Source organism: Papio anubis, chromosome 14 (assembly GCF_008728515.1).
Source record: "Papio anubis isolate 15944 chromosome 14, Panubis1.0, whole genome shotgun sequence".
Classification (NCBI taxonomy): Eukaryota; Metazoa; Chordata; class Mammalia; order Primates; family Cercopithecidae; genus Papio; species Papio anubis.
The window spans coordinates 85,201,372-85,218,494 of NC_044989.1; the positions used below are offsets into that span (position 1 = coordinate 85,201,372).

General features: G+C 40.1%; 1 protein-coding gene across 8 annotated transcripts in view; it reads left to right on the top strand.

The window, feature by feature from the left end:
• DNAH6 (dynein axonemal heavy chain 6) overlaps window positions 1–17,123 on the top strand; it is a 380,528-nt gene that overhangs the window by 214,664 nt on the left and 148,741 nt on the right. For all 8 annotated transcript variants that reach the window (XM_017947677.3, XM_017947678.3, XM_017947676.2 and 5 more), the window contains 4 exons: window positions 6–149; window positions 10,410–10,631; window positions 11,455–11,602; window positions 13,444–13,601. In XM_017947677.3, coding sequence (XP_017803166.2) covers window positions 6–149; window positions 10,410–10,631; window positions 11,455–11,602; window positions 13,444–13,601 — 672 coding nt within the window. The remainder of the gene's footprint in view (window positions 1–5; window positions 150–10,409; window positions 10,632–11,454; window positions 11,603–13,443; window positions 13,602–17,123) is intronic.

A 17,123-nucleotide genomic window follows, 5' to 3' on the forward strand; every position in this document is an offset into this window, starting at 1 on the left:
TTCAGGAACAAACAAAACTGAACACTATACTATGTCAGACTTTTGTATTCTGTTATTTGTGGTCTTTGGGTGGAAACCTAACCGAAAACTATTGGGATTCTTTTGATACATTTATTAGAACACAATTTGATGATAATCCTGATGCCAGGGTAAGAACCAAATAAATTACATTTTAGCATAATAATTCTGAATCATTAAAATTAAATTTTAAGATTAAAACTTTAAAAACTTTAGTTCTATTGAAAATATAACTTATACACTAAGCTGGTTCCTAAAAGTATTCATGTTTTTCTAACCATAGATAACATTTATCATATTTTTTAAGTCAGGAGCCCTCTCCTAGTCATATTAAAAAAGTAAGATGTGTAAGTATATAAAAACTCTCTACTGTAAACAACTATTGAATTCTAGTCAGTAAATTTATTTTTCACAGTGTGAAAATAACAGTGTGATTGGTTAGCTATTCTGAATTGCTGGAATGTACTTGGTATATATTCTAAGATTGACTAAATAAGTAAATATATTGAGAATAACGGCAATGAATTTCTCACTGTTAGAGACGGGATTTAAAAATATGGAGGGAGAAAAATTAGAATGCACTCTGTTTTATTGGATTGGAATAGCAGGTCTCAGTACTCATTGATATTCAAAATGTTAACATACATACATGTAATTGTATGAAAATTGCCTGGGCACATGGCTCACACCTGTAATCCCAGTATTTTAGGAGGCTAAAGCAGGAGGACCACTTGAGGCCAAGAGTTTGAGACTAGCCTGTGCAATATAGCAACACTCCTGTTTCTACAAAAAAATGTTTTTAGTATCCAAGCTCAATGGTCCACACCTGTAGTTCTAGCTACTCAGGAGGCTGAGGCAAGAGGATCTCTTGAGCCCAGGAGTTTGAGGCTGCACTGAGCTATGATCTTACCACTGCACTCCAGCCTGGGCAACAGAGCAAGGCTCTGTCTTTAAATAAATAAGTAAATGTATGAAAATTGATGTGTGTATACATCAATTTTCTAGTCCATTTTATATACATGTAATTTTCTAGTCCATGTGCTGAAAGGAACTAGACACAAAGACACCTTGATAGCAGCAATGAGCATATCTGGTATACTTATTTTTAAATACTATTGTCATCCTCCACTAAAGAAAATGAGAAATTCCTAGTAAAATAGTTGATTTCAAGACTGGATCAGGGAAAATACAAAACAACTCTTTTATGTTGCATAGTAAAAAAGTGCTCAAAGAATGATGTGACATGTCAAAAGAACACAGAAGGCAGTTTGGAGAGACTTCCACTGGTCAAAGCTGGATAGATTTAAGCATCAAAATCAATAATCATAGTATAGGATCATAACCCTTTTAGTAAAATAAAAATCTGTAATAAAATAAAAATAAAAATCCATACTCATAATAAAAATATGCATGACTAAATAAGTAGGGAAGAAAGAAAAACTCTTTCTTATAGCTAATACAAACTAACCTATGCAGAAGGAATAATGGATAAAGTTAGAAAGTCATCACCTTGCAACCATTAGTGTAATAATTGATTTAGGCAGGAATCACCAATGGATACTGAAATTGGTGGGTAGAGGTTTCATGATAAGCAGTGCTTACATAGTTTCTAAGTATTTACTAAACAAAACAAAACAAAAAAAGCAAAAAAAACAAACTTGTAAACAGCACCTTAGCTACATGATCAATTTAACTTAATTAGTGGGTAGAGATTTCATGATAAGCAGTATTTACATAGTTTCTAAGTGTTTACTTAAAAAAAAAAAAAACACGTGTAAACAGCACCTTAGCTACATGATCAATTTAACTTAACTAACATCAAGGCAAACCTGTGCCTGCTTCCTAATATGAGGCACTGTGAAAGATGTAATCTTGCTTCTGTGATATTTATTTCAAAAATGTATAACTTGAATCTAATCATGAGGTTACACCTGGAAAACCCAAACCAATGAATATTTTGTAAAATAAACTGGACTATATTCTTCAAATATATCTATGTCATAAGAGACAAAGTTGAGAGACTTTTCTGAATAAAAGGAGACTACAGAGAGATAATTAAGTGCAATGCATGATCCTGAATTGGATCTTAGACTTGGAAAAATATAGCTATAAATTATATTATTGGAAAAAATGGCAATATTTGAATATAGAATGTAAATTAAATATGTCAGTATTCAATAAATTTTATCACGTAAGTATTTTTTTTACATATGTCTTTTTGTCTTCATCCTTGCTGTCTTTGGATAACCCAGATTCTTATTATTTCTTCCATGAGCTATTAAAATATCCTATTTATTATTCCTTTGCTTTTGCTCCAGTCATATCTAATTCACCCTCTCTACCAGTATTTTTAAAGTTAAAGGTCACAATCTATTAATTGGTCATGAAATCAAGTGAAAGGGTCACAACCCAGTTTTTAAAAAGGAAATATCCTCTACTACAACTTTCAGTAAACACTATATCGGAGAGTCTAACCAGTGCAATAAGGCAAGAAAAAGAAATAAAACATATAAACTTTGGAAAGGAAAAAGTAAAATAGTCATTATTTGCAGGAAAAAATGACTGAATATGTAGAAAATCCTAAACAATCTACAAACAAATGATTACAATTAATAAGTACATTAGTAAGGCCCTTGGATATAAGGTCCACAAAGAGTTAATGAATGAAAATTTAAAAGAATACCATTTATAAAAGTAACAAAATACCAACTACTTAGGAATAAAATTAATGAATGATGTGAAAGACCTCTGCTGAAAAGTACAAAACATTGTTGAGAGAAATTTTTAAAGATCTGTATAAATGAAGAGATATACTATGTTCATGGATTGAGATACTTTTATTAAGTTATCAGTTCTTTCCAAAATATTTTGAAGATTCCAGGCAACTTCAGTCCCAAAATCCCCAACAAAATTTTTCCATGAAATCTGACAATTTTCTTCTAAAATTTATACAAAAAGATAAAATAACTGAGATAATCTTGAAGGAACACACATTTGGAGGACTTAAACTACATGACTTGAATAATTCAAGACAATAAAACAGCAGCAATTCAGAGTGTGGCATTGGTGAAAGGATATCAAATAGACAGACTAATATTGACAAAGAAGTGGAAGAAAGAAGCCTTCTGAGGTGCTGTACATGTTCTATATTTTAATCTAGGGTGGTTATATTAATATTTATATATATGAAATTCTCTAAAATAGACTCTTAATATTTGACAAAAAAGGTTATGTTATACCTTGAGGTTTAAAAAATATATAGAATAGAAAGTAGAGTGAATTGAGGAGGTTCCAAGATAGCCAAATAGGAACAACTCCAGTCTACAGTTCCCAGCATGAATGATACAGAAGACGGGTGATTTCTGCATTTCCAACTGAGGTACTGGGTTCATCTCACTGGGGCTTGTCAGACAGTGGGTGCAGCCCACAGAGCAGGATAGGGCATCACCTCACCCAGGAAGCACAAGGAGTTGGGTAATTCCTTTTCCTAGCCAAGGGAAGCCATGACAGACGGTACCTGGAAAATCAGGACACTCCCACCCTAATACTGCTCTTTTCCAACAGTCTTAGCAAACAGCGCACCAGGAGATTATACCCCACACCTGGCTTAGAGGGTCCTATGCCCACAGAGCCTCGCTCAATGCTAGCACAGCAGTCTGAGACTGAACTGCAAGACAGCAGCAAGGCTTGGGGAGGGGCATCCACCACTGCTGAGGCTTGAGTAGGTAAACAAAGCAGCCAGGAAGCTCTAACTGGGTGGAGCCCACTGCAGCTCAAGAATGCCTTTCTGCCTCTGTAGACTCCACCTCTGAGGGGCAGGTCATAGCTGAACAAAAAGCAGCAGAAACTTCTGCAGGCTTAAATGTCCCTGTCTGACAGCTTTGAAGAGAGTAGTGGTTCTCCCAGCACAGAGTTTGAGATCTGAGAACGAACAGACTGCCTCCTCAAGTGGGTCCCTGACCCCTGAGTATCCTAACTGGGAGACACCTCCCAGTAGGGGCTGACCGACACCTCATACATCTGGGTGTCCCTCTGAGATGAAGCTTCCAGAGGAAGGATCAGTCAGCAACATTTCCCATTCTGCAATATTTGCTGTTCTCCAGCCTCCGCTGGTGATACCCAGTCAAACAGGGTCTAGAGTGGACCTCCAGCAAATTCCAACAGACCTGCAGCTGAGGGTCCTGAGTGTTAGAAGGAAAAAAACAAACAGAAAGGATATCCACACCAAAACCCCATCTGTACATCACCATCATCAAAGACCAAAGGTAGATAAAACCACAAAGATGGGGAGAAACAAGAGCAGAAAAGCTGAAAATTCTAAAAATCAGAACACCTCTTCTCCTCAAAAGGAATGCAACTCCTTTCCAGCAATGGAACAAAGCTGGATGGAGAATGACTTTGATGAGTTGAGAGAAGAAAGCTTCAGACGATCGGTAATAACAAACTTCTCCAAGCTAAAGGAGGATGTTCGAACCCATCGCAAAGAAGCTAAAAACCTTGAAAAAAGATTAGACAAATGGCTAACTAGAATAAACAGCATAGAGAAGACCTTAAATGACCTGATGGAGCTGAAAACCATGGCATGAGAACTACATGATGCATACACAAGCTTCCGCAGCCAATTCGATCAAGTGGAAGAAAGGGTATCAGTGATTGAAGATCAAAAAAATAAAATGAAGTAAGAAAAGAAGTTTAGAGAAAAAAGAGTAAAAAGAAATGAACAAAGTCTCCAAGAAATATGGGACTATGTGAAAAGACCAAATCTACATCTGATTGATGTACCTGAAACTGATGGGGAGAATGGAACCAAGTTGGAAAACACTCTGCAGGATATTATCCAGGAGAACTTCCCCAAACTAGCAAGGCAGGCCAACATTCATATTCAGGAAATACAGAGAACACCACAAAGATACTCCTCGAGAAGAGCAACTCCAGATTCACCAAAGTTGAAATGAAGGAAAAAATATTAAGGGCAGCCAGAGAGAAAACTCGGGTTACCCACAAAGGGAAGCCCATCAGACTAACAGCGGATCTCTCGGCAGAAACTCTACAAGCCAGAAGAGAGTGGGGGCCAATATTCAACATTCTTAAAGAAAAGAATTTTCAACCCACGATTTCATATCCAGCCAAATTAAGCTTCATAAGTGAAGGAGAAATAAAATCCTTTACAGACAAGCAAATGTTGAGAGATTTTGTCACCACCAGGCCTGCCTTACAAGAGCTCCTGAAGGAAGCACTAAACATGGAAAGGAACAACTGGTACCAGCCATTGCAAAAACATGCCAAATTGTAAAGACCATTGATGCTAGGAAGAAACTGCATCAACTAATGAGCAAAATAACCAGGTAACATCATAATGACAGGATCAAATTCACACATAACAATATTAACCTTAAATGTAAATGGGCTAAATGCTCCAATTAAAAGACACAGACTGGCAAATTGGATAAAGAGTCAAGACCCATCAGTGTGCTGTATTCAGGAGACCCATCTCACATGCAGAGACACACATAGGCTCAAAATAAAGGGATGGAGGAAGATCTGCCAAGCAAATGGAAAACAAAAAAAGCAGGGGTTGCAATCCTAGTCTCTGATAAAACAGACTTTAAACCAACAAAGATCAAAAGAGACAAAGAAGGCCATTACATAATGGTAAAGGGATCAATTCAACAAGAAGAGCTAACTATCCTAAACATGCACCCAATACAGGAGCACCCAGATTCATAAAGCAAGTCCTTAGAGACCTACAAAGAGACTTAGACTCCCACACAATAATAATGGGGGACTTTAACACCCCACTGTCAACATTAGACAGATCAATGAGACAGAAACTTAACAAGGATATCCATGACTTGAGCTCATCTCTGCACCAAGTGGACCTAATAGACATCTACAGAACTCTCCACCCCAAATCAACAGAATATACATTCTTCTCAGCACCACATCGCACTTATTCCAAAATTGGCTACATAGTTGGAAGAAAAGCACTCCTCAGCAAATGTAAAAGAACAGAAATCACAACAAACTGTCTCTCAAACCACAGTGCAATCAAACTAGAACTCAGGATTAAGAAACTCACTCAAAACTGCACAACTACATGGAAACTGAACAACCTGCTCCTGGATGACTACTGGGTACATAACGAAATGAAAGCAGAAATAAAGATATTCTTTGAAACCAATGAGAACAAAGACACAACATACCAGAATCTCTGGGACACATTTAAAGCAGTGTGTAGAGGGAAATTTATAGCACTAAATGCCCACAAGAGAAAGCAGAAAATATCTAAAACTGAAACCCTAACATCACAATTAAAAGAGCTAGAAAAGCAAGAGCAAACATATTCAAAAGCTAGCAGAAGGCAAGAAATAACTAAGATCAGAGCTGAACTCAAGGAGATAGAGACACAATAAACCCTTCAAAAAAATCAATGAATCCAGGAGCTGGTTTTTTGAAAAAATCAACAAAATTGATAGACTGCTAGCAAGACTAATAAAGAAGAAAAGAGAGAAGAATCAAATAGATGCAATAAAAAATGATAAAGGGGATATCACCACCGACCCCACAGAAATACAAACTACCATCAGAGAATACTATAAACACCTCTACACAAATAAACTAGAAAATATAGAAGAAATGGATAATTTCCTGGATACTTACACTCTCCCAAGACTAAACTAGGAAGAAGCTGAATCCCTGAATAGACCAATAGCAGGCTCTGAAATTGAGGCAATAATTAATAGCCTACCAACCAAAAAAAGTCCAGGACCAGATGGATTCATAGCTGAATTCTACCAGAGATACAAAGAGGAGCTGGTACCATTCCTTCTGAAACTATTCCAATCAATAGAAAAAGAGGGAATTCTTCCTTATTCATTTTATGAGACCAGCATCATCCTGATACCAAAGCCTGGCAGAGACACAACAAAAAAAGAGAATTTTAGACCAATATCCCTGATGAACATCGATGCAAAAGTCCTCAATAAAATACTGGCAGATCAAATCCAGCAGCACATCAAAAAGCTCATCCCTGGGATGCAAGGCTGGTTCAACATACGCAATTCAATAAGCGTAATCCATCATATACGCAGAACCAATGACAAAAACCACAGGATTATCTCAATAGATGCAGAAAGGGCCTTCAACAAAATTCAACAGCCCTTCATGCTAAAAACTTTAATAAACTAGGTATTGATGGGACTTATCTCAAAATAATAAGAGCTATTTATGACAAACCCACAGCCAATATCATACTAAATGGGCAAAAACTGGAAGCATTCTCTTTGAAAACTGGCACAAGACAGGGATGCCCTCTCTCACCACTCCTATTCAACATAGTGTTGGAAGTTCTGGCTAGGACAATCAGGCAGGAGAAAGAAATAAAGGGTATTCAATTAGGAAAAGAGGAAGCCAAATTGTCCCTGTTTGCAGATGACATGATTGTATATTTAGAAAACCCCACTGTCTCAGCCCAAAATCTCCTTAAGCTGATAAGCAATTTCAGCAAAGTCTCAGGATATAAAATCAATGTGCAAAAATCACAGGCATTCCTATACACCAATAACAGACTAACAGAGAGCCAAATCATGAGTGAACTCCTACTCACAATTGCTTCAAAGGGAATAAAATATCTAGGAATCCAACTTACAAGGGATGTGAAGGACCTCTTCAAGGAGAATCTACAAACCACTGCTCAATGAAATAAAATATGACACAAACAAATGGAAGAACATTCCATGCTCATGGATAGGAAGACTCAATATTGTGAAATTGGCCATACTGCCCAAGGTAATTTATAGATTCAATGCCATCTCCATCAAGCTACCAATGACTTTCTTCACAGAATTGGAAAAAACTACTTTAAAGTTCCTATGGAACCAAAAAAGAGTCTGCATTGCCAAGACAATCCTAAGCAAAAAGAACAAAGCTGGAGGCATCATGCTACCTGACTTCAAACTGTACTACAAGGCTACAGTAACGAAAACAGCATAGTACTGGTACCAAAACAGAGATGCAGACCAATGGAACAGAACAGAGCCCTCAGAAATAATACCACACATCTACAACTATCTGATCTTTGACAAATCTGACAAAAACAAGAAATGGGGAAAGGATTCCCTATTTAATAAATGGTGCTGGGAATACTGGCTAGCCATATGTAGAAAGCTGAAACTGGATCCCTTCCTTACACCTTATACAAAAATTATTTCAAGATGGATTAAGGACTTAAATGTCAGACCTAAAACCATAAAAACCCTGGAAGAAAACCTAGGCAATACCATTCAGGACATAGGCATGGGCAAGGACTTCGTGACTAAAACACCAAAAGCAATGGCAGCAAAAGCCAAAACAGACAAATGGGATCTAATTAAACTAAAGAGTTTCTGCACAGCAAAAGAAACTACCATCAGAGTGAATACGCAACCCACAGAATGGGAGAAAATTTTTACAATCTACCCATCTGACAAAGGGCTAATATCCAGAATCTACAAAGAACTTAAACAAATTTACAAGAAAAAAAATCAAACAACCCCATCAAAAAGTGGGCAAAGGATATGAATAGACACTTCTCAAAAGAAGACATTTATGCAGCCAACAGACACATGAAAAAACGCTCATCATCACTGGCCATCAGAGAAACACAAATCAAAACCACAATGAGATACCATCTCATACCAGTTAGAATGGCGATCATTAAAAAGTCAGGAAACAACAGGTGCTGGAGAGGATGTGGAGAAATAGGAACACTTTTACACTGTTGGTGGGACTGTAAACTAGTTCAACCATTGTGGAAGACAGTGTGGCGATTCCTCAAGGATCTAGAACTAGAAATACCATTTGACCCAGCCATCCCATTACTGGGTATATACCCAAAGGATTATAAATCATGCTGCTATAAAGACACATGCACATGTATGTTTATTGTGGCACTATTCCCAATAGCAAAGACTTGGAACTAACCCAAATGTCCAATGATAGACTGGATTAAGAAAATGTGGCACATATACACCATGGAATACTATGCAGCCATAAAAAAGGATGAGTTTGTGTCCTTTGTAGGGACATGGATGCAGCTGGAAACCATCATTCTGAGCAAACTATCACAAGGATAGAAAACCAAACACCACATGTTCTCACTCATAGGTGGGAATTGAACAATGAGAACACCGGGACACAGGGCAGGGAACATCACACACTGGGGCCTATTGTGGGGTGAGGGAGGGAGGAGGGATAGCATTAGGAAATATACCTAATGTAAATGATGAGTTAACGGGTGCAGCACACCAACATATATGTAACAAACCTGAACGTTGTGCACATGTACCCTAGAACTTAAAGTATAATTAAAAAAAAAAAAAAAAACTTTGATCCTGGATAACGATTTAAAAAAAGAAAGTAGAGTGAATTGCACATAGTAGAGGTAAATAGTTTACATGTTTGTAGATATACATATATATGTATGTACAGAGTCACAATGAAAAATGAATTTCTTACTAAAAGTCACTGTCAAATGACCTTGAAGCAGTATTGCTCTGTACAGCTGCCAGAATGAAACTTCTGAAATGCAATCTGATTATGTTACCTACCTGCTTAGAATCCCACACTGAACTGTTGCTCTAAGATCTTTAATAAGTAAAGCTTTTAAAATTTGACCCGTCTGTATTTCCAGCCTCATCTCAATGTATGCAGCGCTCTCGTGCTTCCCAGCATACATCATATTTTCCATGGCATCAGACTTCTAATCCTGTTTTTTTAGTCTGAATCCTGAACCCGTTCTTTCTCACCTCATGCCATCGCTTTTTTGCCCATCTGACTCCAGCTTGTTCTTCAAGTCTGAGTTGTAGCATTACCACCCCTGGAAGCCTTCCTGAATCAGTAGCCATCACCATAACTCCCCTGCAAGTAGAAATGAGCCATCACTGTGTGTGTGTGTGTGTGTGTGTGTGTGTGTGTGTGTGTGTGATTGTAATAAACTCCTTTAGAGCCCTTATTTCCCCATGGGTATTAACTGAAGTGCTTATGTCCCTCAGGGGGATTACCAGGTCATTGAAGACAGAGACTGGATCTCATTCAGCACTTGTCCTCAGCATCAGAGATAGTATTTGGCATAGAGTAAGCCCCTGAATGTTAAATTTAATTAAAAATGCTTTACAATTCTGACATGGGTTTTAATATAATTGCTATAACAGATATTTTCATGCATTGTGTTGCATGATTTGGTTTAAATAACTAGTCTCAGATACCTAAATAACTATGTATCTACAACGAAAAAAGAAATCCAAATCCATTTAGGTTTTTTGACTGCCTTTGTTTCTATATACATATATCTACTACTGTGTGTCAATATTGCTTATTCCCTATTGAAAGTGGTGTTTAATGTTGTACTTTAGCTTCCCAGTTCTGGTGATCTGTGGAGCGTTCATATGGACTTTGACACCAAACGGTTGGATCCCTGGGAACGAATCATACCTACCTTCAAATACAACCGAGATGTTCCATTTTTTGAAATGCTTGTCCCCACAACTGACACAGTGCGCTATGGGTACCTAATGGAAAAACTACTGGCAGTCAAGCATTCTGTGTTGTTTACTGGAATAACTGGAGTGGGCAAGGTAGGAAACTTACATCAGACAAGAAGTCCTCTCCAAATGTGAGGGCATGGTGGACTTAAAATTGTTAGCACCAGAAGTAATATTATTTCTGAGAGGAATTTTTGTTTAGCTTTTAGCGCTTTTGCAGGAAGAATGTTATGCTGAATCTATATTGATCCTAGGAATTGTTCTAAAGTTTGCCGGTTTCTGAATACATTCTTGGAGTTGATACTGTATGAACTAGAGAGCCCTGTAGGCCAGCATTTGTGCTTAGGGGCTTTTATGTTTTATTCCTTGGTATTTTGCGGGCTGCCACTGCACTGGTTGGATGGGAACTGGCCAGAGGAGTTTGCATTCCCAAAAGACTGTTGATAAAGATCAGCCCATCCCCTCCTGCCTGTTCACTTATACCTGATACAACAATGGTATCCTTGATTATCTGGGGTTTTTTGTTAAAGTAGAATGGAGGGAGGAATACTGATGATTTGGGCTTATAAGTTTTGGAGAATCCACATAAAATTTCACTGTTTCCCAAAAAAATTATTCTAAAAGAAATTTGCATCTTTCTGTGACTCTTTCCATAAATTGGCTTGAAGAGTAGCCAAGATGGATTTTGGCATGAAATTAAATTAAAACTTTTTGCTAAGATAGTGCTGATTAGAATATCTCTTTGATTCTGAAAAATATAACTAAACGGAATCTCCAGTAAGAGAAAGCAGACATTTCAATCTAGCTTTAACCTCTCTCTTTTTATCGTGTTTCTTACTTATTGTGCCAAATTATTACAGATATAACTGAAAGAGATTATATTGATGTGACATTAATTAACTTATTTTAATTTAAGTCTGTGATTGCAAAAGGATTGCTAAATAAAATTCAAGAATCAGCTGGTTATGTCCCTGTTTATCTGAATTTTTCTGCTCAAACTTCATCTGCAAGGACACAGGAGATCATTGAGTCAAAACTGGAGAGAAAAAGAAAAAATATTCTAGGTAAGAATCATTATTTTAGTTTGTCCCACAGAAATTATTCATTAAGCTAATAAATGACATAAATAGTACATGTAATAAAATGACAATTGGATATTTTATTTGCTTAATTTACTTGTAAAGGTGATTCTGTTGATGGCGTTTTTATGCTAGCTATGTAGATGTCTTAGTGTTGCCAAGCAAGTCATTTATTTCTATCATCACCTTCAACTCAGAACATCTTCAATCTCTGCCTCTCCATGGCTCTCCCTCTCTCCACCCAGGTTCTTCCAACATGCACTGATTTCACCTTATTTAAAATAAACAAACCTCTGTATATTTGGCACACTGGGTTATGTGAACTCAGTGAGGAATAAGTATGAGACTGTTTTGGTTTTTTCTTCAGTCAGTACTTTCAGCCACGTTTTGTGGTAACTTCCCCACCCTCCCTTATTAACTGCTTAGATAACTAGCATAACTTTCTGGTCACCTTCAGACATTTGGAGTCTGGGCCAGTCTAAGCCTCAATCCAATACCCAATTCAAAGTTCCTCCTCTCCTCTGTCATAAGCCAGGTTTGTGGCTGCAGGTACGTACTGGAGGTGAAGGGGTCATGGGATGCTCGTCACTCCTCCCCACCCTCCCTGTAGGAGGCTGGAGTATGCAGGGAATGGAGAAGAAGAAGGAAAGGACAAGTTTCTTCTCTCTAACCAGTGCTCAGACGGGCCTCTCTGTGGCTGGTCCCTGCTTCTGTAGCTGGCACTGAGTGGTGTCCATGCTGTCTGTGAGGCAGGCTTTCAGGAATGGGCTCTTGTAAGCAACTCCCAAAAGAACTGTAGGTCAGGCATTGGCCTCACCACTGGAAGTTTCCCTGAGGGTGGGAGTCAGGACCTCAGCCCTCACTCTCCAGCAGTCCATCTGCAGCCTCTTGCAACTGGGGCCCACTTGCTCAGTCCACAGTCTCTGGGGTGGTGCACCAGTCAGGGCTTAGGCTTGGCTGCCTCCCACATTGCCCACCATCTAGCAGGCCCTGTCATGCCAAACAATGGTGCTGCCAGCTGCTTCACCGCCTCCTCTTTCTGTCCCCTCTCTCCTGCTCAGGTAGGCAAGGGGCAACAGATGCCAGTCTATTTTCTGGTAGGGGCCCCAAATTTTTACAAAGGTTTCTCTTAGACCCCTTCCTTGCCCCCCCATCCTGCTACTTGGCTTCCAGGGGGCCACGGGATGGAGTGAATCACTCAGTTTGCCTTGGAATCACCTCCCGTAATTATCCCAACAGCAGAGACATGGCCATTTGCCCGTCGGGTTTCTCTTTCCTCTGCTATCACTCATTCGTTTTTCTAATGTGTGTATTTCTAATGTGTGTATATTTATTTAAATGTGGCATTGTGCAGCCCCACTGCACTGGATTTCCCTTTGATGTGATCAGGATGCTTTTGAATATCTAATCTGTTTTCCCTTTGAGGGTGCCGTGATGACATTTATGAAAGGAAACTTTGGCATTCTTCCTCTTCCTACTATGGAAAGAAAATGATGTTCCTCACTCATGCCTAAGCCACACAGTTGCTGAGGGCAGTGGCTGAGACAGAGAAAGGTTCACTCCTTGCTGGAGAGAGGCCACCATCTTGTGCTCTGACAGTGAGGATAAGGGGCCACCTGGCATGACAACGTGGACGTCCTGACCAGGAGCACATCTTCCTGCATGGGCCTGGGTGGGGCCAGAAGGACGTCTCTTCCTCCGGGCAGGACTCAGAACTGAGCTCTTTATGACCTATAGGATGTCATTGAGTCCAAAGTCATACCCTAGCTTTGTCTTACATTTTCTAGGGGAAAATCATAATTCTTAAATTAATTTTATTTCCCTAGGAGCACCGGGAAACAAACGAATTGTGATTTTTGTTGATGATTTAAACATGCCCAGACTGGATCGCTATGGCTCTCAGCCTCCGATTGAATTACTTCGTCAGTATCAAGATTTTGGGGGATTTTATGACAGAAACAAACTATTTTGGAAAGAAATACAGGTTACTTTAGCTTTTACATTACTTGGTGTGCTTAAATTTAAATGTCAAGGAAATATGCTGTATACTTTGTGAGACTACCATAGCAAAGTACCACAAATGGGGTGGCTTACACAACAGAAGTTTGTTTTCTCATAATTCTGAAGACTAGACGTCTAAGAACAAGGTGTCTGCAGGATTGGTTTCTTCTGAACACTCTTTCCCTATGTCTTTATATGGGCTTCCCTCTGTGTCTGTCTGTGTCCAAATCTCTTCTTATAAACACACCCGTCATGCTGGATTAGGGCTTACCCTAGTGGCCTCATTTTAGCTTATCACATCTTTAAAGACCCTATTTCCAAATACAGCCACATTCTGAGACGCCGAGTTAGGACTTCAACATATGATCTGGGGACAGGGGACACAATTCAGCCCATAACATGTGGCCTCGGTTTTTCCTCCTTGTAATTCAATGCATTCAGTCTATATTGAGTTTTTGCCATGTTTGATTCAGGAGATCCATGAACAAGTGAAACAGTCCCTGCCTCCCAGAGAGCTTCAGAGGGTGGACAGACATTTCTAATGCAGAGTGGTGAGAGGAGAGAGACAGGAGAGATTCAGGGGTGGGGCTGGGTTGAGGATGGGAGAAGCCTCTCAGAAGTGATGTTGGAGCTGGATTCTGAAGGCATGCATGTCAAAGCAGGGAAAGGGAGTGTTTTATACCCCAGAAGCGGGGAATGTAAAATACTAAGGTGGTGTGAAATATGAGCACCAAAGCAACAGGAGAGGCAGAGGTCACATCCCATGGTGCTGTGGGCCCATGAGGAGGAAACTGGATTTATCCTGTAAGTGCTGAGGAGCTGCTGAAGGAAATGTTATGGAAAGATTCCCTTGGCTGCAGGGGAGGGATGGGCTAAAGAGGAAGCAAGGACAGAGGCAACTGCAGTAGCCTAGAGGACGAGAGATGAGGGTCGAGCCTCCTGGGGTGATGCGTGTGGTCAGAAGGGTTTAGAAGCCAGAAGGCAGACCAGCAGGACTGGTGGTGTGTTAGTCAGGGTTCTTGAGAGGGACAGAACTAACAGAATAGATATATATACACATAAAAAGGAGTTTATTAAGTATTAACTCACATGATCACGACTTCCCACAATAGGCCATCTGCAGACTGAGAAGCAAGGACAGCCAGTCCAACCTCCAAAATTGAAGAAATTGGAGTCCGGTGTTCAAGGGCAGGAAGCATCCGGCATGGTAGAAAGATGTAGGCTGGGAGGCTAGGCCAGTCACTCTTTTCACATTTTTCTGCCTCCTTGTAGTTTAGCTCCACGGGCAGCTGATTAGATTGTGCCCACAATTTAAGGGTTGGTTAAGGGTGATTCTGCCTTTCCCAGCCCACTGACTCAAAAGTTAGTTTCCTTTGGCAACACTCTCACAGACATACCCAGGATCAATACTTTGTATCCTTCAATCCAATCAAGTTGATACTCAGTATTAACCATCACAAGTGGGATATGGAGTCAAGAGGGAGGAGGGGGAACCTAGGCTAACTGCCCCATTTCTGTTCTGGAGAACAGAAACCAACACGCTTGATAAGAAGAGGGCAGGGGGCATGTTTAGTTTTGCTCAAAATAAAAACAAATATTTGTACCAGGCACTATTCTAAGTGTTTCCCACCTGCTAGCACCCAACATCCCTACAAGATGGATAATGCTATCAGCCTTGTTTTATAGATCAAGAAATAAGCCAAGAGTATAGAGTTATGTGACTGGTCCAAGGTCACACTACTCGTAAGTGGCAAAACTGGGATTAGAGCTCAGGCCATTCGGCTTCTGAATATGTGATTTCAGCTAAGATTCCTCCCTGCCCATGTTGCTAAGCTCTAGTTCCCTGGGAAATCCAGGTAGAGCACTTTCTGTCTATCAAAATGAGAGCTTAAATAAGGCATAAACATTCTTTGAAGTGAAAAATAAGATGAGTGTAAGAGGCAGAGGGATAAATGGAGACTGAAGAGAGGGTTCAAGCTGTGCATAGGTGAAAACTGATGGGGGCGGAGGTAGTAGGTCCTGAGAAAGGGGCCTCATTCACCAACACAGGAAGTCCCGGATGGAAGATGAACCTGTATTCAGTTCCTGGGAAGCAGTCAGCAGTTGTCTTCTTCCAGACTGTATTTACAGCCTGTATTAAACAGGAAAACCTTTCCTAAAAAGAGAATATAATTAGGCCTCTTTATAAAGAAAGCAGTCTTTTGCATATAAGGTTTTTTTACTTTCCAAATAATTTTATCTAACTTTATCTTCCCAACAACGCAGTGAGGAGAGACTATCACGTGCCCTTTGCAGGTTTAGAATTCCCCTGACTCAGTGCCATGGGGATGAGGGTGGGAAGGGAATGACTGCCAAACCTCCCACCAGGCCAGTGCTCAGTAGCTCCTCTCTGCCAAACAAATCACATGGAAATGCCTCGCCCTGGCACTCTGAGGCTCCCACATATGGCTGTGAATGGCTGCTCTGATCCAAGGGTCTTTTGCTGCTCCCTGCACATGTCCCACAGTCCCACTGAGGCAGAAGGCTTGATGTCTCCTGAATGCACCCATATCCTCCACCGCATGCCTTTGTGATAGTGTCCTCTACCTGGAAGGGCCCTTCTCTCCAGCTCTTCCCTTATAATCCTTCTACTCCTTCAACGCCCATCTCCAAATTGCCTTGCTCACAAGGTCTTTCCTTAAACCCCCATTTCCAGTGTGAGCTCCTCTTTCACCCGCATGGAGCACTGTGTGTGTCTTTATGGTCTTCACATTCTCTCTTGAGTCACAGCTGTTGATGTGCTCATCTTGTGTTGCATTCCTTCATGTTAGACTCTGAGCTCCTGACCTCCATCTCCCTCATCTTTATGGCCCCTGCTAAGCTTAATACCTTGTACATAGTAAGCCGTTGTTTATTGGAACTGATTCACATAGAGACAGCCTTGGTACCACCTCAAGCCTTGGTACTGTAGAGCTGAGATCAAGAGTGCCTTCCTCTTGGTCTTCAGATTCTTCCTCCTACCAAAGGAATTGGCACACACTCTTCACTTTGCCAGAAATGCATCTGCTCCCTTCACCCCTATGGCCTTGTCTTCTGCTCCTATCAGCTTCCAGCTCTCCACTGCAAGTACCATTTCCTTGGCCAAATCTTCTCTGACCCACAGACTATGTAAGGTTCCCCCATCAAGCATTGCCTCAGCATTATATCCCTTTCCTTCAAAAAACTTACTGTGATTTTTATTGCAATTTTATTTTATTTTATTTTATTTTATTTTATTTTTGAGACAGGGTCTCATTCTGTCACTGAGGCTGGACTGCACTGGCACAATAGAGGCTCACTGCAGCCTCAACCTCCAGGGCTCAAGCAATCCTCCCACCTCAGCCCCCCGAGTAGCTGGGACCACAGGCTCATGCCACCATGCTTGGCTAATTTTTTGAATTTTTAGTAGAGACAGGATTTCGTCATGTTGCCCAATCTGGTCTTGAACTCCTGGACTCAAGTGATCTGCCTGCCTCAGCCTCCCTAA